Source organism: Solanum lycopersicum, chromosome 7 (assembly GCF_036512215.1).
Source record: "Solanum lycopersicum chromosome 7, SLM_r2.1".
NCBI classification, from domain to species: domain Eukaryota; kingdom Viridiplantae; phylum Streptophyta; class Magnoliopsida; order Solanales; family Solanaceae; genus Solanum; species Solanum lycopersicum.
This window is the reverse complement of record NC_090806.1, coordinates 66,690,864-66,710,991: the sequence shown is the minus strand read 5'-3', so window position 1 is coordinate 66,710,991 and position 20,128 is coordinate 66,690,864. Positions and strand designations below refer to the sequence as shown.

Sequence of the window (20,128 nt, the reverse complement as noted above, 5' to 3'; positions counted from 1 at the left end):
ATAATATTTATCGTATTCGAGAATAATAATTGCGTCTGCTTATCTATTTTCATATTTATTTTTTATTTATATCATTAAAATTAATTGAAAACGTGCCTTCACAAGACTATGTGTACTTAAAAATAAATTAATCCTCTATTGTAAGGTCCTAATCAAGTTCTCTTGACATCTAACATGTCAATAGAATTGGATTTTTACTAATTATATGATGGGGCTTAATTAATTTTCCAGCTGGCTTTTAAAAAGTGTCATTATAAGTTGTCAAGTCACAACACAGTAATCTAATTAATAATTGTAATTAGCTACATTAAGGAGTTTGTCAATATTAGCTATTTTTTAATTAGTTGCTTAAATGAATAATAAAGCAATAAAAGGGGTTGGTGTGAAAGTGATGCCTTTCTTTTCGTCAAAATAATTAGGGGAAAAGCGTTTAAAATAGTTTTTTAATTTTCGCTAGTAGTTGAGATTTGTTTTTATTTATATCATTCGATCAATTTATTTATATCGCCATCCAAGTTAACAAAAATGCACAATTTTTAAGCATTTTCCCACCGTGTACAAGATACCTGACCTAATATTTGGGTGAGGTGAAAGCCACATGTGACGTGATATACAACTTACCGTCATATTTCCCCTTTCATTTCAATTAATTCTTTTTTCTTTATCTAATTACAAAATATACAATAATAAATATAATAAAGTTTTATATGTGAAGGTCTGATTCTTAATAGGGTAGTGTGTATACGACTTTATTCATATTTTATACAAATAAAAATATTATTTCTAATAATCCATCGTCTTAATTAAAATATATTAAACACATACGAGAATCATTTTTGCAACAACAAATAATGTAATTAAGTCAATTGAAATATTGACTTTAAAATTACATGATTACACAAATAGTGAAAAGCACTAGAGACTGATACAAACAAAATTATGATAATTCTCATACTCCTTAATTAACGTGAAATGATATGAATTTTCTTTGTCCCCTCTGCACAAACGTGTATTAATTAGTAATTAATAAATTGATTTGAGTCATCGACAATTATGTTCTAAAAGTAAAAGTTACTGCAATTAATAGATTTTGTCTTCATAATTCTATTGTAGCAACAGATACATATGCATGCAGTTTGCTAAATTAATCAAAGTGTTTATGGGCTAAATATTGATTAAGCGAAAAAAGGCAGATTCCATCTCTCTTTCAATTAATTAAATATTACATATATTTAATTAAATATTATATACGAATTAAAATCCTAATTAAGGAAATAAAAGTGTTAGTATAAGTTATTAACCCCCTAAAATATTATTGGATAGTTACTTACTTCCTAGCAAAGATAGAAACCCATAACCAACCTAAATAAAGCAACCAACAAAAAATATTATAAAATAAAACATCTTAATCAACTTTAGCATGATGTTCATATCATGCATAGTGCAACAACTAATTAATCGCTAATATGATCAGTGGTGAAATCAGAAATAATTAGTAATATTATAAATCTTATATTTGACCTTCTATAAAAAAAATTAAACATATTACTTTTAAAAATAACTCATATAATATACAATTTTAATTCAATCAAAATTTAATATCAAATATCGAAACTATCAATAAATTATGGGATAAGTTTGAAATAAAAATACAAATTGTTGCTCCAATCACTAAGCTTTTGACGTGAAAGAATGAATGGTGCAACTATTCATTCTTTTTAAAGAAAAACAAAACCATGTGCTAAAAAAAAAGTTTAATTATCCAAAAGACTCATTCAATTTTTTAAAATTGTGGAAGCTGAATCATTTCTTTTCCTGTTGCCTAAAAATCTATAGTAATTTTAAGATACAAACTAGCTTAAATATTAGGATTATAATTAATAAGATAGAAAAACATATTGATAATGAATATTTAGTTTTGTAAAGGGTAATTTTATTAAAATAATATTCTTGCTTATTTCATTGATTTACGGCTTCTTTAATTCTATTTTTTTAAACACCAACTTTTTCTTTCATTTAAGGAATGTGTTATCTGTTTCTTTAAGTTTGGACTTTGGAAAAATGAAAGCTGAAAATTCGTAGGAACAAACCACAAAATATTTTACTTTTTTTCTAATCAGATCTTCTGGTAAAAAGATTGTGTTGAGTGAAAACATTTCAACCATAAAAAAAGACATTATTTGATTCCGCACATTATAAATTTCGATGTAATATGATAGCTTGCAAATTATATTAGGAAAGTTTCGTGCGATGAACTCAACTGAGAAAATATGCAAGAAAATTCAAACCTTGTAACCTGTTCATTGAAGATCACATGTTCAATCAACTCAGTCACCCATATGAATAATTTTTTATATATTATTTTTATCGTCTAGTTAAGTTTTTTTGTTTGGTTCAAACTATTTGGCGAAGTGTCAAAAACATGATTTATTCCTAGCGAAGTTCAATTGTCATTACCTAATTTGACTTTACTACACAATGAATGTAGCGACATTTGTTAAGATTTCTAGTTAGCTGAACTGTAATGCTGGTTGATCCAAGATATTTGATTCTCAGTAATCGTTTGGTGTGAGGTATAAGATATAATAATTCAGAAATAAAATGAAGAACTATTTTGTTTTGCGTTTGGTCTGAAGGTATTAAGTAGTATTTGTATTATTAATTCTACCATTTTTATCATAGTGATGAGACAAGTTATTTCATATACATGATGAGATAATTTATCCTGCAATAGTTAATTATAGAATAACTTGTTTCGAACTATAAAAGTCTATAGAAGGAGGGAAATACCAAAAATTATTTGGAAAATTACCTAAATCTCTACTCTCACCTGTTCTTGGATACAACACTCTTACCGATGTATCAGGACCCGAATTATTAGATGTCGAACGATGTATCAGAAATCGAGATGTGATGTATCGGGACGATGATTGATGTATTAAAATTAAGATACGATATATAGGGACGTTGAGTGATGTATCCGAAATCAAGTTACGATATATCACAACGTTGAGCGATATATCGGAAATCCTTATATTTTAAGCAACTTTTATAATTTGAAAAAAAAAAAGAATAAGACATAATTAGCTCATAACACTATGTCGTTTGTAGCTAAATTTATGGCTCGTGCTCTGTATATTGGATCAAAGTAAAACCCATGTTACAAATTGGGCTATCTGGACTCTATCTCTGTTGGGCTTAATCAATTACACTTTGACTTCGCAGGCCCAATAAAAGGATTTGTATTCAAATTAAAGTTTTCAATACTTCTGAAAATGTATCAATTCAAAATTGATATTGATTTGCTCTATATGAATTATCAGTGTATCAATTCACTTTACTATGTATTTGTTCGCTCTAGTACATAACAAATGGATACAATTCAAAACAATACACTGAGCATTCAATATGTTGTATCACAATTTATTTCAAAAGTAAACTATTGTTTTATTTGGTAAATAATCAAATTCTCGCAATGATTGATAATTAAGGCTCGAAGTACTATTATTTGTTAAATTTCACAATCGTAAAAGAACTCACATGTCCCTATTGAATTATGGAAAAAAGAGTTGCCATAAAGTAAAATAGAAAAAAAGGACATAAGAGAAAAAAGAGTTGCCATAAAGTAAAATAGAAAAAAGGACATAACTATTTTTATTTTAGAAAATTAAGTGGGAGCACGAACTATACTAAGTAATCAATTAATAATAATACAGTTTAATTAATTTATTCTCGGTAATTATAGTTTTATATTTTTTGTCATAATTAATGAGATCCACCACCTATTTGTATATTCACATTAGAAAACCTATTTATGATTTTGTATTAATTTTATACAAAATCAATTTTATCACTCTTATCCCGATTATATCTCTTTCTCCTAAAATCACTCATTCACTCTATTTTAATTTTAAATTTTGGAAGATCACGTTCTCCCTCCCGTCTTGCTCTCAGTTTTCACAGCTAATCACCAAAATCAACCCATGAATCTATTTTTTTTCCTTCATAAACAATTGTATATGTATTATGCTTATTATTTTTTCTTTTTTTTTAATATTTCTTTCTCGTCAGATTACAAGTTCTTCGAATCAAAATGGAAGATTCATCTCCATATGCAAGAATTACCTGTTTGAATATTGTGTATATAGTTATTTGTACATTGGATGATTATATACAAAACTAATCAAGGTATTTGTGTTGTTATATTGATATTTTAAGTTTTTTTTTTTGTATATTCAACTAGTAATTTGTTTTTTTTAAAAAATTGATACAATTTTTTGTATAATAATTTGTTTTAAATCACAAAATTTTTGTATTTTACGTCATTATATACAAAACTGTTTGAGGAATTTGTGTATATACAAGTACTTTATTCATATTTTTATTTATACAATTACTTGTATATGTATACAATAATTACTTTACAATTTGATACAATCAAACAATACATTCGTATATAAACTTTGTTTATACGCATACAAATTTTTATATATTCAACTAGTTATATATTTATATAAGTAATTACTGTTAAAAATCTGGTACAATTATTTATATAATAATTTGTTTTAAATCACAACTTTTTTTTTTCATTTTACGCTATTATATACAAAACTGCCTGAGAGATTTGTGTATATAGAAGTACTATATTAATTTTTTATTGATACATACACAATTACTTATATATGTATCTAATAATTACTTTACAATTCGGTACAAATTAAACTATTTATATTCAATTTATTTACGTTCATATATTAACTTTATATACATTAAAGAGTTTAGTTTCTCGAAAACAAATTTGTATGATTTTTCTGTCGCTATAGAATTCTTTTTTGAGAAAGATATTTAATTTTAAATGTTTAGCTTAAATTATAGAATTATGTGAATGTTTATTACGGTATTTAGGGCTACTGTTATTATTTAATGGAAAAATATAGTACAAATTAAAAGTAAATATTTTATACAAATTAAGCCACATAACAAACTAAACTATACCCATATAATGTAATTATTTAAACTATATTCATATAGTGTTATTCACAAATTCAATTTGTCATATATTAAATTTTCCCTCTATCTATTGTAATTGGATTCATTTGGGAAACAAAAAAATATATATATATAGCAAATGCTGATGTCATATTATTATTTTTCTTCAATAAACAAATAGCCACCAACTACAAGTGATATTTCTTGCCAAAAAAGAGCATATGAAACATAAAAAATGGTCCATTATTGGAAACTTAAAGCTAATTTCAACGAAATCTTGAATGGGAGGACAAAAAATCAACAATAAGATATAAATAAACCAAAATCCATTGGAAGCAAACGTAGCAAATAGTTAAATTATCAAATATAGCAATGAGATAGATAAACACTTTTGTGTTAATAAATTTTATACAATATTAATTAATTTAATTAAAATTTCAATATAAACACAATCGACTTAATAAAAATAAAAGAACACATGTGAAGACAAAATAAATTCTCAGTTATCACATGTGACGTGTTGAGTCCTTAATTTATTTATTGTGTTGCTTGCTTCCTAAAACTTTGACAAAGATATGTAGCCATTTTTGTCATTATATGTCCACATTACTGGTCCCCTTTTTTCATTTATGACCTAATTTTGATGTAAAAAGTATTTTGTATTCGTAGATGATAACGATTGTTTCGTAAAATGTATTAGAAAAAATAATAATACGAAAGAATAATTTATACAACTCCCAAAAACTTGTTATCTCCATAAAAAGTACTTGGCTATACATATTTTTTTTAAAAAAATAAACTACTACGTTTTTAGGATAAAAAAAACTTTTGAATTTTCTAAAACACAATCAAATAGACCATGCATTATATGTAAAAAAATAAATAAATTATATGTTACAAATTTTTTTTTGATAGATATTTGACTAAAAAGACAAACTCGTCCTAGTTTGTAAATTTTGATCTCGTATAAAAAGATAAAAGCTAATTCAAACGACATTAAAAGCTTATGCACTTCCATATTTATTTGTATTATTATTATTAATTGCATGAAAATATTGAGCACTCATTGATTTGATCATGTTTGATTAAGAGAAACATTTGCTCTACTTTTATTAATTTTTAGTACATATTTCATAGTATTATTTGTCCATATTATTATAAATATATATTTTAAATTATTTATCGACCAACAAAATTAAAAGAAAAATAATTCTTATTTTTCCTTAAAATTAATTATTTTAATCAATATCGTAAAATTCTTCAATTTTTTTCTATATATTCTGAATATTGATATTCATGAATAAGACATATAAAAGAAAATTTGGATAAATAATATGGAGAGAGGAGTATATATGGTGGAAGCTTCTTCTATTTTTAATTGAAATTTTGAATCTCAGATCTCAAAAATACATAAATAATAATATTGAAAACCTTGCAATAAAAATAAAATTTTATCATGCATTAAAGTAAATTTAATTAATTTTAAATATAAATATCAAGTATATCGAGCAAAATAAAAATAAAACAACTCACTATAAAACGTCATCTTCTAGCCAATACTTTTATTGTAATCATATCGGGCCTCCATCGCCGAAAAAATAATAATAGTTTGAAATAAAAAAAATGATGCAAGTGGCCACTAAAAACTCAATAATTGATAAGAATTTAGATTCCCTCAATCATTCTACCCAAAGAAAAAAAAAACAGTAGATTCTCGTGAATCTCAGCCCCTCTTTGTTTTTATACTGTGGGTCATACCTTTTAAGTGATTCGATATTTATATTTAAATTTTAGTTAATATAAATTTATTTTGTGTATTATATTATTTATAAAAAAATTATAAATGTTAGATATTTATATTTTAATTTTAACTAACACAAATTTGTGTTGTGTATGATTCTGTTTAGCAAAAAAATATTTTCTTTTAATTTATTTTCATAAATTCAAAATTTCTAACTGAGAGAAGAGTGATCGAATTTACTTTTACAGACACTCGATATAGAATAACACACACTTGTTATTTTCATATGTATTAGTTTTATCAATTTTCATCAAAGATATATATTTTTAAAAATAGTTTCTTTTATTATAAAACTAACACATTATATAAGTAATATATATTATTTTGAATAATCTATCATGCGTCTTATTATGGTTATAACATTGATTAGTATCTTGGAGAATTTTACATTTAAAAGATACAGAAATTTTTATATATATATATATATAAATAATGTATAATACTATTTTGAAATGAATCTAAATAAAGTAACATGATTAATAAAAAATCATATAATCAATTCAAACTTATTTTGAATAAAAATTGAAATACTTTCCTCCTCAAAACCAGTGGCAACCCAAAGTTTCATACTGAAATTGAGGGCATTTTAGTCTTTTACAGACCCGCGGCCCCACTGTATCAACGGACGCCAAGCCAAATTCAAATGTAGCCGAATATTCTAAATAATATTTCTTAATTTTCAAGAAAAAGTTATTATTTTATTAGTACTCATAATTTATATGAGGATTTGGATAATTGGCTTAGTGAATAGTGATTAACTGATTATTATATTATTATATTAAGATAAGGTTGAAGTGCTAAGTTCAATTCATATGGTAACGTGAGTTTATTGTGCTCCATTGTCGATATTAATATTTTATACATTGAGAAAGGAAAAAAAAGTATTTTTAGGTGAACACGATTTTATTGAATGAATATAAAATTTTTTATTAGTGATGAAATAATATTAAAATTTTATTAATTATTAAACTTATTTTATGTTAGAATACAAAGACATCAAATATGAAAATGAGGGAGTACACATGTGCTAGGAGAGAGAAAATTAATAATGAAAATATTTGAGATAATTTGAGAATGACTTTTATATTGGATAAGATAATAAAATTGAGTTAGAGATGATTCGACATAAGAGAGGAGATGACACAAATGCACTAATAACAAGGTACAAGAGGCTAATATCGGTGGATTTAAGAAGAGGTAAAGATAGATCGAAAAAGTATTAAAAGAGAGATGACTAAATAAATGTATATGTTTATTTTGTCTTACATAGACATGACGTTATATTAGAGGTTACGAAGGTCGTAGATTAACATAAAAAGTTAGTAGCTAGTGGAAGATTGTCTCGCTTTTTTGCTGAACAAACTTAGTGAAAGTAGTGTCGACTCTATGCTTTAAGAAATAAGGTTTTGTCTTAGGTCCTCAAATTTTTGTCAAGAATAAAATATGTGTTAAAATTTCTATAGAAAAATTAATTATTTATGATAAAGAATATAATTTTTTAAAGTATATTATTTTACCCACTTTAACATCTCTTGTTCTTTGTTAAAAATAAAAATTAATAGTGAAAAGTGTTGAACAAAGCGATTACAAATTCTTTTTAATTTTTTTAATTTTAATTTCAAGCATTAATACAAGCATTTTAAAATTGAGTATATCAAGTCATCAACTTCTTGCATCAAATTCTATGATTCTAATTTTTATCTTTATTTAATATTTCTCAACATATTACTGTATAATTATATCAACAATTCATATTAATAAAAAATCAAAATTTTACACCAAACAAATGCAATCTCCAGTAGTATGTGAGTTAATTGAGTAAAATGAATAATAAATTTAAACATATGACATGCATTTATTGACTTGGTGTAAACATCGATGCGAGTAAATTTTGTCCATTCATATAATAATTACCTAGTGAAAATATGTTGTTCAATGTTAGTTGATAAAATCTTACCTAAAACTAATAACGAAAAAAATAAAATTAAAATATTAATTATTTTCATCTAAATATTGTAAAGATTTTTTTTAAAAAAAATAAATACGCATATGAAGTTTATTTATATTTTAGACCTCTAATTAAAATTTCGCTTTAGATTCCCAATCACGTTGATCCATCCCTAAGCAGAAGTTTAACATACCAAACTTATTTATCGTTTCATATATAATTTATAACGACATACTTTCATAATTTCTTCACTTTCACTTTTTATTTCTATTTATTATCTCTTATGCTTTAATTATTACGTAATACATTTTCTTTTTTATATAATTAACTATATCATTTTATTTATATATGAACTTCAATTAGATTACAACTACGTTTTCTTATGGTCAAAAAAGGAAAAAAAAGACAGTAGCTTGTTCTTATCTATTTTGATTGTTGTAATTACTTATTAGGGTGACTTTGCTAGTATAAATACAGAGATATACTGTACATATACTTTATGAGTTCTTTCCCTCCAATCAATTCATGCTCTATCTCTCCACCGCGTGTGACTCTGTGTTGTGTAATTGGTGGGGTTTCGTGCCATTTTTCTCTCTCTCTTAACTAGTGTCCCGCCGGGAGAGAAGGAAGTGTAAGAGTAGAAGAAAGCTATTTCTCTGCTTCTAAGAAACATTTTTTTAAAAAATTTCTTCTTCTTCTTATGCTTTCTGCTCCCACAATCTCACTTTTCCTTCTCTGTGCAGTGTTCTTTTGGCAGTTTGTGATTTTCCCAACTTTAATCAACTTTTCATCATCTATGAGGTACTTTCCCCTTTGTCTTTTTATTTTCTCTTTTGGCCATTTTTCTGGGGCTTATGTTGTGGGTTTGTTGAATTTTTTTGTGGGTGATCAATAATTTGCTGAATAAAGCCTTTTTGGCATGTGGGTTTGTGATTTTATTTGGGTTTGGTGTTAAAGTTGTGGTCTTTTTGGGGTTTGGGTTGGTTTAGTTTTCAGGGGAAGTAGTGATGGTGATGTTGATTCTTTGTTGCTTTGGTTTATTTGGAAAATCTTAATGGGTGTTTAAATTCTTGCTGAATATCACCTGGTGTGTTTGTGGGTTTTGTGATTTTCTTTGGTACTGATGGGAAAATAGGGAGCTTTTTGGGTTTTGGTTAGTTTAGTTTTTACAGGGAAAGTAATGATGGTGATGTCTATTCTTTATTGCTTTGAGTTTTATGGAAAATTTTAATGGCTGTTCAAATGCTTGCTGAAAATCCACTTGGTTTGCTTGTGGGTTTGTGATTTTCTTTGGTCATGATGGTAAAGTTGTGATCTTTTTGGATTTTTGGTTGGTTTAGCTTTTACAGGGGAAGTAATGATGGTGATGTCCATTCTTAATTGCTTTGATTTTTGTGGAAAAACTTAATGGGTGCTCTATTTCTTGCTGGAAATCACCTGGTTTGCTTGTGGGGTTTGTGATTTTCTTTGGTCCTAGTGCAAAAGTTGTGATTTTTTCTTGGGTTTTGGTTGGTTTAGTTTACTGGGGAAGTAATGATGGTGATTTCAATTCCTTATTTATTTAGTTTTCCTGAAAATCTTAATGCATGTTGAAGTTTTTGCTGAATATCACCTGTGTTGCTTGTGGATTTGTGAGTTCGTTTGGTATCAGTGTAAAAGTTTTGATCTTTTTGGGTTTTGATTAACTTTTTATCCAGGAATGGTAATCATTCTGTGTTTTTTCTAAAAGTTAATTTGGGTACAATTTCGTGCTGAATACTCCTTTTTGGGTTTGTGATTTTCTTTGGTCCTAATGCTAAAGATGTGATCTTTTTGGGCTTTGGTTTATTTTATTTCTCAGGGAAGGTAATGATTGTGATGTCAATTATTTGTTTATTTAGGTTTTCTTTGTTTATATGCCTATGAAATTCGATTTCTGCTATGAGTAGAGTTGACCATACCAAAAAGTAATTACATATACTACTCTTTTCTCTTTTGTCTGGAACTTTAAATTCTGTTGTGGGTTAATCAAAACATTGAGCTGTTTCTAAATTTAATAATTAACTGGATTCTTTTTTTTGTTAAAAAAACTTTTTTGACGAAGTTGAAAATGATTCATCATCATTTCTAATTTATAAAGTTGATTTTATTCACAATGTAGACGGATGTGGCAATTTTATTTTATTTGTAAATCTTGCTTATATATGATGCTTGTTAATAAATTGAGTACTGAGCTACAGGGGATATTGTGCTCTTCCCCTATTTTAATTGTATGTTTGTGAAACAAGCCTTCATTTTCTTCATATTTGCAGAAACTGACTAGATGGAGAAGTCTCTAAAGAAACTCATTTCAGATGATTCTGAAGGTAAAGTTATTCTCTATAGCGTATAGAAACAGTAACCAGTGTCTGGCTCAATCTTCTTGTGTTCTCAACATGTTGATGTGTTCCCGTCTTTTGCTTATCTAAATAGTTCCATCAGCAAAGACTTCTGGTGTAGAGACGAATGCTTGGAAAATTCACCTCGGAACAGCTGCACATCATCCATCAACTGATGCAAGCTTGTTTTCTAGCTCGTTGCCTGTTCTGCCACATGCAAAATGTATGTTTAAGTTTCTTCTCTGCTTAGTATCTTCATTCAATAAGAGGGATTGCTTTTGACTCATTTGTCCAATTTGCAGTGAACTTCGCTGAATCTGAGAACTACAGTCACTCCACTGATGATAGCTCACCTAGCTTAAACAGACTTCATTTAGAAGATGAAATTAAAGATCCACTGGAAGAGGAACCAAACTCAGATGGGTGTTTTCTCCCTGGGGATGAAGATGAGCTACTAGCAGGCCTAATGGATGATTTTGATCTTAGTGGGTTGCCAACTCAGCTGGAGGACTTGGAAGATGATTTTTTTGGCAGTGGCGGAGGACTAGAATTGGAATCTGAGACTCTTGATAATTCACTTAATGGTTTTGCAAAATTAAGCATGTCTGATGGTATTCTTGGAAGTATTGTTGGACATCATGTCTTCTCAAACAGTGCTGGAACTGTTACGGGAGAACACCCGTACGGAGAGCATCCTTCTAGGACACTGTTTGTTCGGAATATTAACAGCAATGTAGAGGACTCCGAGCTGCAATCTCTCTTTGAGGTTATATCTTAACTACATCTATTCTATATGGTCACGTCTGTTATTAGCTATCCTTTATGTGGTCTCCCTTATTGCTGTTTGTATTGTCACTGGTCACTACTGATTCTGTTTGTTCCTGAGGGAAATTTGGCCAACATTATATGCTTGAACAAATTGTACGTATTATACACTTTGTCTAGAAGTAATACTGACCTTTTATATAATTGCTTTTTCCTTGAAGCAATATGGTGATATCAGAACTTTGTACACTTCATGCAAGCATAGGGGTTTCGTGATGATATCTTACTATGATATCCGAGCTGCTCGAACCGCAATGCGTATGCTGCAACATAAGCCTCTAAGACGGAGAAAGCTAGACATTCATTTTTCAATTCCTAAGGTCAGGAAAAAGACAATGTTCATTCTTAACTGTTAGACATGCCTATGATTAAGGGACAAATTTTTAACTATTATCATTTATTTCTGCATCCAGGAAAATCCATCGGAGAAAGATATTAACCAAGGAACACTGGTCATTTTCAACTTGGATCCTTCAGTATCCAATGAGGATCTCCTCCAAATATTTGGGGATTATGGTGAAGTGAAGGAGGTACAACTTTGCCAAATTATTCACTTTGATTGTGTTTATGTGCAACATTGAATGTGCTTGTGTCGAACTTGGTTGCTCATGTTGCATGGGAAATGTAGATAAGGGAGACACCGCATAAGCGCCATCATAAATTCATAGAGTTTTACGATGTTAGAGCAGCTGAGGCGGCCCTCAAGGCTTTAAATAGGAGTGACATAGCTGGTAAGCGGATCAAGCTTGAACCCAGCCGACCCGGTGGAGCCCGTCGAAGGTATGTCCTTAGTCTTCTCTTAATGGAACCTTTTGATGAACTTTATTTGCTAAATTACCCTGTACTGTTGCTTGTGGACATCCAAACGTGCCAAAAAATAAATAGAAGAACAGAAGAAGTGAAACATTAAGGGAGAAAAAGGAAAAAGAACTCCCATGGTAGGATTTTATGGATCTTTGTGTGTGTTGATTGGTGAACAAAATTAGTTTTTTTTTTTACATTCTTCTGGCAGTATTCGTCAGACAGTTGACTTTTGATGCCTCTAATTACGAGTCTTTATTGTTATGGTCAATATTTGGTAGAATTTTATGTTGTATTCGAGTTTTGTTTTTTTGTTTCTGTCACATGGTAGACAAGGTTTTATACATGAATTCGATTTCCCTGTTAGAGGCATAATGGGTGAGGGCGTTGTTCTATGCTGCTATTTGTGCTCTCTTTTCTTTGCCTTGTAATTGCAAATAGGTGATGCTTGTTGATGAAATCATTGTGAGAAACTTGGTTAAATTCCTTAATAACGTGTCAGTCAGTGTAACCAAGTCCATGCCCTTCTCCTTAGAAACTTGTTTATTATTGCACTTCACTATAGATGATCAGTCATTTGTGTGGATTACGATGCAATTTTGATTAAACTTTAAGAAGAAATATTGACGGTTTTGCATTCAACGTATAGCTTGATGCAGCAACTTAGTCAAGACTATGAACATGAAGAAGTTCGAACATTTAGGCACTCGGTTGGTTCTCCAATCGCCTCTCCTCCAGGTATTTTTCATTTTTATAAATGACTCATGCTAATCACGGAGAGTTCATGTGATGAGCTAAAAGCCTAAAATTGATGTTTCATCCAACAGGCAACTGGTCAAACTTTGGCAGTCCTGTTGAGCACAGCTCATTGCTAGGTTATAATCAATCACGTGATATGAGAAATCTCAGCCCTGTAAATGGCAACCATATGCCAGGGCTGGCTGCTATTCTTCCTGGCCATTTTTCAAGTCCTAAGATTGCACCCATTGGTAAAGATCCAGGACGATTTGGCTCTTTGAATCATGCAATTACTAGTCCCAAGTCGGTGCAAGGAATGGGTTATCAGCAATCATATTCAGTTCCTGATCATAAACCACATTTAAGCTTTGGATCTATGTCGCATGGTGAGCCTAAGTCATCTGGGATTGGGACACTTTCTGGCCCGCAATTTCTATGGGGAAGCTCCCCTATTCAGTCAGAGCGTACCGACTCTTCTGTCTGGTCAAACTCATCATTGGCACATCCATTTGCAGCAAACGAACAAGGGCAAGGCTATCCATATTCCCATCGACAGGGCTTGTTCCCCGGATCACATCATGTGGGATCTGCTCCATCAGGAATTCCTCTGGATAGGCGTTTGGGTTTTTTTTCCGAGTCTCCTGAAACCTCATATATGAACCAAGTTGCATATGGTAGTTCAGGTTCTAGTCATAGTCATGGTATGAGTATAGGTCGCCTTGGGTCAATGAACATGGCTGGTTCTCCTATCTCTAGAATGATTCCACTGCCTAGGAACGGGCCTATATTTTTTGGAAATGGCTCATATGGAGGAACAGGAACGACTAACAATGAAGGGATAATCGAACAAGTTCGGAGTCGAAGAGTTGAAAGTGGAAGTGAGATAGACAACAAAAAACAATATCTGCTTGATTTGGAGAAGATCACGAGTGGAGAAGATGCTAGGACTACTTTAATGATTAAAAACATCCCAAACAAGTAAGAGCCATATAAATTGTGAATTAGCGTACTTTAAGTTTGTGTGATTATTCAATGCTCAATGATTCATGTTCTTCCATTTGTTTTAGGTATACCTCAAGGATGCTACTCACAGCAATTGATGAGACTCATAAGAATACATATGATTTCCTCTACTTGCCTATTGACTTCAAGGTAGTACAGTATATTTCTTTTTTTATGTTTTCACATCTTACTGAAAAAATTTGAAGCCTGAAACTTATTTCTATGGTTTTGCTGCTTCAGAACAAATGTAACGTTGGTTACGCCTTCATCAACATGGTGTCTCCTTCACATATCATCTCCTTTTATGAGGTTAGTTATTCTTTGACAATACCACTTTCCTGTACCTAAAGTTTGTGTGATGGATGATCTGTAACCATCTTCATAAGCTGAATGTGGTTTTTACTTACAGTTTTGACATAGACTTGGTTTGAGATACTGGTGCAGGTATTCAATGGGAAGAAGTGGGAAAAGTTCAACAGTGAAAAGGTTGCCTCCTTGGCTTATGCGCGTATCCAAGGAAAGGTAGCCTTGGTTGCTCATTTCCAGAACTCAAGCCTAATGAACGAAGACAAGCGGTGCCGGCCAATTCTTTTCCGGTCAGAGGGTCAAGAAACAGCTGACCAGGTATTGAATGTTTAAAGAAATGATTGCATGCACTTGAGTTGAATCAACTTTGTTGGGTTGCAACTCCAGCTTAACTATAATTATTGTATTATCAAAATTTTTGTAATATCAAGTCGTGTTATCAATCAAAATGATGTATTGTTTTCGTTTTTCTCTAGGAACTGTTGCCAACCAACAATCTGAACATTTGTGTTCGTCTGCCTGATGGATCATATTCTGGAGATTCTTTGGATAGTCCAAATAGTGATGTGGATGCGAAGCTCTACATGCACTGAGAATATCGGCTGACTCGTAACTATGATACATGGTGGCAATGAGTTCTAACTGTGAATAGGAATAGTAGTACATAATAACGTATTGAGCCGGACATCCCATATAATCTTTGTGCGCGCTAGGCAGTGTCTTGCTTTTTGATCAAACGACACTCCACAACATGCGGATGGCAATATGTTACCGAGGCAGAGAGCATTTTGTTTGTACCTTGAGTGATGATAATTGATGTTTTATCCAATGGGAGTTTGATAAAGCATTCAGGCAACATGTGAAGTCTCTCTGCTGTTGATAATGCTTTGCTGCTATAATTGTATAGAACCTCTTTTTTTACTTGTTTGGTTGTCTTGTATACTTGTGGTGGGTTTGTTTTTCCACATAGTATACATGTTTTAGAGTGTAAAGGGACTGTCTCCAAGTGTATAATATGGAATACAGACCCTGCACTTTTGTATGGATTTCACTTCTTTGCTGACTTAATGAAGGCAACTGTTGTAATTACAAATTGAATGTGCTGTTATTTCATTAACCCTATAGTTTTGTCTGATCAGATATCAGTTTCATCTTGTAAATGCGTTTCCGGATAAGACCAAACATCTTAGATAATATAATATGTGCAAGAAACTAGTGAATGCAAGTTGTAGTTGTGCTTCTAGTAAATGAGTTCGACATAGTGAACAATGTTATTACAATGGGACTCAGCATATTACAAGTTTCTTGCACAACTTTTTAACAGTCATATAGATGTTGTAGCAAACAATGATCTCAGGTTTGAAGTGCATCAGCTATTGATCCAGCCAAGCTGATAACTTCAAAAGGAGCTTTATTAGCTATGGCTCTCACCGTGACGGGACATGAATCTGTGATCCAAAAGTATGTGAATGCCTTCTCTGAGCCTCAAGTCGAAGAGCGTATTGGAAAGAGTTAGAAACTAGTTAACTTTAAAGGAGAGAACTAAGGATAGAAATACAGTAGTTAGTTACCATCATTTTTGTGCAAAAATTGCTCCCATGACCGCTTTGGAAAAACTCCGTGGGTCACGTATGCACTAACCTTTGCTGCACCATGAGCTGCCAAAACTTTCTGGTGAACCAAAAAGGCCAAAGAAACAAAGCATTAGTGGGTGCCAGAAATACTGATACAAGTAAAAAGTAAACACAGCACGTTCATTTAGTTGTCATGTTGGGAGCTTCAATATTGCCTTGTCCAATTAGTGATGCTTGTCATATACTCTACCTTTAAAAATCAGTCCCATAACTATTGAGGAATATTGATCTGTGTCTATTTATGAAATTTTGTAGCTGAAAATCGCAAGTTGACGGTCTTGGAGAAACTAATGGTTGGTTTAACTTAACAGGTTGAGAAGGATAGGTTACCCAAAAATGAAGTGGGTAGAGAAAACATGGGGTGTAGCTAAATATACAGAAATTAGCATGTATACGGAATTTGAACAAACACATGTTCCCTACTGCTATACAAAATCAAGTAACAAGGGACAAGAAGCAATCAGAAAACTTATTGAATGCACATAATAACACCTCTTCAAACATTTCTGTGAATATGAAATAAGGGAAGGAATAACCAGAGTTCTATACATATGACTGCTTCACAACCCTAGAACTAAAGAAGATAGACGCTGGACGAACAGTAAGAATTAAAATCATCATCGTGATGCAAATTTGAGGACTCAAAACACAATAATCAGAACATTTGTACTTCAAGAAACAGGATTACCTGGCATTCGATCAGGGTACCTCCGGATTGGACCAAGTCATCAACAATGACCACATGACAGCCGGCAGGATCACCCTCTTTAAGCCTGACTATTCTCTTATCATCCTCCCGGACTTTAGTGCAAATTACCTAGGAGAAGAAAATCTACTAAGTTCGAGATGATATAAGTTAGTAGAGAGAAACCAAAGGAAATGAGTTTCTATTATTTACTAACAGCGGGATAGTTGCCCAATTGCTTGTAGAACCGTTTCCAAGCTCCATCATCAGGAAAGGCTATCACAATCTGGAATTAAACAACTGTTAAGACGACAACTTACTGGACAAATAGTCATATTTACTAGGGCAAGTCCTCATCTTGAAAAACTAGGATAAATATATTTAACATCAAATCTGTCCACCTTCTCAGATTCTGGAAGTTGCTGAAGCCGTTGCTTCAACAGCGGGATTCCAGTTTCAAACAGAGGCAGAACGTGGTCTCCAAAATAAAACCTCTCCTGCAGATAGACACATGAACATAAATATCTCGAGAAGTAATTGAGCTAAGAACACATTATGAGGCCAGTTGGTCTTATCAACCTAGCTTTTGGAGTATCGGGTAACATAGAAAAGCAAACTAGCGAAAAGATACCATTTCTTGCGAAGGTCAATTAAAGAATCTGACATACATGTAGCCTAAGCAAACATGTTAAGCAGAGCACAGATGACCTAAAATTATGTGAAAGAAGTAAAATTAACCTGCAATGCATGGATGTCATAGACAACTACACTGGTTGGACCACCTCTCGAGACTGGAATGTTCGATAGTATTCTAGCCATGGTGAATGCAGTAGCCACATCTCCTTCCTCTTCCATCCGTTCAAAGGACCCAGTTGGAAAAAATGGTAATACAAGCGTAAAAGACGCAACAAACAGCCTCGGAAGTGCAAAAATCACAGAAAGCTGTTCAAAGATGACTGCTGGTGAGCTGAAAGATGCCAGAAAAGCAACATGCTGCCCACGGATATTGTGTGCTTTGTTTATGAAGAGATTTGGAAAACCATCTTCGAAACTCCTGGAACATGCACAAATATTTGTTAGCTTTGTCCCAAAAAGAATCAACGCAAACTATTTAACAAATATCAGCATCGTTTGTAGGTCCATCAGTAAACAAGGTAGATGAGTTCTTAAGTATACGCATTGCCAATTGATCATTATTTGGTCTCAGAAACTAAGTGGGCAGGAATTGAAGCCTTGAACTAACTTTGCAAACAATAAACTACCACCTTTCCCCCCTCAAAGATACGCACAACAACATACCCAATGTAATCTCATAAGTGGGGGTCTGATAGAATAAATGCAGACCTTTATCCCTACCTTTGAGGTAGAAAGACTGTTTCCCATAGACCCTCCGCTCAAAAGCATCTTAGCCACAAGTAACACTACAAGATCTCAGCTACAAGTAACACTAATTTGGGTCTGAGGCAGTTGATGTACATTACATTGAAAGATCTCATCAAAGTTGTTTTCCCCAAGTCTTGCTAAGTCGATTCTCAGTGAAACTTTACTAGTCAATGCGTCAATGTTTGATTAGGAAAATGTAATTGGAAAAATTAACTCACTTTTCCAGCACTATTTTGAGTAGATTATTCTTTAGTCAAGATAACCATGTCAGTCTTCTATGTCAACAAAAACTGTATCTCAGTCACCAAAGAGGCAAATAGTAACTTCAAACGCAAAACAGGAGAATTTTGATTCCATTTCCTCTATCACTTAATCTTTTAAAGCAAATTATATGTAACGAAGATTTGAACTTTAGGTATGTGGAAGAAATATAATAAACACACAAACTCAATATATTAACTTAATAGTTTATAGATACTGTGTTACAGAACATATGAACTAAGCTAGCGTTTGTCCATAGTTTTTTTACTGTTTGGCCATGAAATTATACTTTCCAGTTCCCAAAAATTGGTTCAAACCAATTTTCGGGTTTTCGGAACCTCCACTCACAAAACTTCAATTTGTTTACCCGCAAAATGGAATTTCAAATTCCAAAAACTTAAAATACTCAAATTTTCAATTTTCAACTTCGAAATCTATGTACAAACTGTTTAAGCTTTTATAAATGACATAGCACAGTTCAACTGAGTAACAAGAAGAAATGAAAAAGGGAGAATTTTGTTTTTGTTTACCTCCAGTTAATGGAATGTAGGTGAATGCAGTCAGAATCAGCAGCGATTTTGCGAGCAACATCTTCCATTTCAACACAGTAGTATAGAAGCACTTGCTTCTTCGTTGACGTACCGTTCTCCATCGGAAAATTTACAGTCAAAAACGCCGGCGACTTTTTGCCTCACAGAGCTTTTTTCTCACTTTTGCCGGCAACACTGTCTGCTGCTTATTTAGCTAAATTTTTATAAGATGTTTGTTCCCTATTTCGTTTCTCGAGAATTGAGCCGTTTAAATTTATCAAAAATTTGTTCACGAGAAAATAAAATTTATATATTTATAAATTATTAAAATATATTAAAAATAATAATAATTGATAATTTAAAATATTTAAAAAATATGTGAAATTTTTTATAAATCGAAACAAAGAGATTATTTTTTAAAAAGTTAATCCGAATAATATTTGAAATTAAACTAATATTTTTAAATAAAAATGAAAATTATGTAAAATAAATTGTATAAATTATAATTTTCTCATAACACTTCAATTAAGAGAAGCGAAAAATGACAATTACTATCAAGGAAAAAATACTTTTTGGTATTTGATAATGTAATTATATATAATGTATAAGTAAACACTATAAGAATAAAATAATTTAAATTGGAATCAGCACAAAATGATATTATTAATTATTTTGAAATGAAATGCTATGAAACTTATTTTTCCGTATTTTCTATCTGAATAATTATTTTCTAAAAAGAAAATTTTCAATTCGTAATCATCAAAACGTCGTTGAATTATATTTTATTCTATAAATAAAAATAATAAAGCAAAACGACTTTCTTCTGCACAATATTCACGCTAATTCAATCAGTCATGAATCAACTAGC

The 20,128-nt window shown here is 31.0% G+C and overlaps 2 protein-coding genes across 4 annotated transcripts; one reads left to right on the top strand and one right to left on the bottom strand.

Moving 5' to 3' along the window:
• The first annotated feature begins 9,111 nt into the window (after nucleotides 1–9,111).
• Nucleotides 9,112–15,860, top strand: LOC101247235 (protein MEI2-like 2). Its single transcript, XM_004243154.5, has 14 exons — nucleotides 9,112–9,369; nucleotides 9,482–9,539; nucleotides 11,030–11,083; nucleotides 11,190–11,318; nucleotides 11,398–11,861; nucleotides 12,082–12,240; nucleotides 12,334–12,450; nucleotides 12,549–12,700; nucleotides 13,371–13,459; nucleotides 13,549–14,437; nucleotides 14,527–14,611; nucleotides 14,702–14,770; nucleotides 14,906–15,085; nucleotides 15,244–15,860. The coding sequence occupies exons 3-14, from the start codon at nucleotides 11,041–11,043 to the stop codon at nucleotides 15,358–15,360; spliced, it is 2,493 nt and encodes an 830-aa protein (XP_004243202.1). The 5' UTR covers nucleotides 9,112–9,369; nucleotides 9,482–9,539; nucleotides 11,030–11,040; the 3' UTR covers nucleotides 15,361–15,860.
• Nucleotides 15,861–15,983: 123 nt separating this feature from the next.
• On the bottom strand, nucleotides 15,984–19,837 carry LOC101247538 (ribose-phosphate pyrophosphokinase 4-like). Of its 3 annotated transcripts, none has more exons than XM_004243155.5 (7): nucleotides 19,261–19,837; nucleotides 17,825–18,140; nucleotides 17,488–17,583; nucleotides 17,304–17,372; nucleotides 17,090–17,218; nucleotides 16,339–16,438; nucleotides 15,984–16,251 (listed from the first exon to the last, which is right to left on the bottom strand). In XM_004243155.5, exons 1-7 carry the CDS (start codon nucleotides 19,380–19,382, stop codon nucleotides 16,121–16,123), a joined length of 963 nt encoding a protein of 320 aa, XP_004243203.1. In that variant the 5' UTR covers nucleotides 19,383–19,837; the 3' UTR covers nucleotides 15,984–16,120. The 3 variants fall into 3 exon arrangements, with proteins under 3 accessions (XP_004243203.1, XP_010323627.1, XP_010323628.1); XM_010325325.4 differs by having other exon boundaries at nucleotides 15,984–16,245; nucleotides 19,261–19,510; XM_010325326.4 differs by having other exon boundaries at nucleotides 15,984–16,215; nucleotides 19,261–19,510.
• Between the last annotated feature and the right edge of the window lie 291 nt (nucleotides 19,838–20,128).

Excerpts from the sequence above, each read along its gene's own strand:
- LOC101247235 (XM_004243154.5), top strand. The coding sequence starts at position 11,041 with ATGGAGAAGTCTCTAAAGAAACTCATTTCAGATGATTCTGAAG. Across the intron at positions 12,241-12,333 it reads TTCATTTTTCAATTCCTAAG|GAAAATCCATCGGAGAAAGA; the intron begins GTCAGGAAAAAG and ends TTCTGCATCCAG. Across the intron at positions 12,701-13,370 it reads CCCGGTGGAGCCCGTCGAAG|CTTGATGCAGCAACTTAGTC; the intron begins GTATGTCCTTAG and ends TTCAACGTATAG.
- LOC101247538 (XM_004243155.5), bottom strand. The coding sequence starts at position 19,382 with ATGGAGAACGGTACGTCAACGAAGAAGCAAGTGCTTCTATACTACTGT. Across the intron at positions 18,141-19,260 it reads CTACATTCCATTAACTGGAG|GAGTTTCGAAGATGGTTTTC; the intron begins GTAAACAAAAAC and ends TGCATGTTCCAG. Across the intron at positions 17,584-17,824 it reads ATGACATCCATGCATTGCAG|GAGAGGTTTTATTTTGGAGA; the intron begins GTTAATTTTACT and ends GTCTATCTGCAG.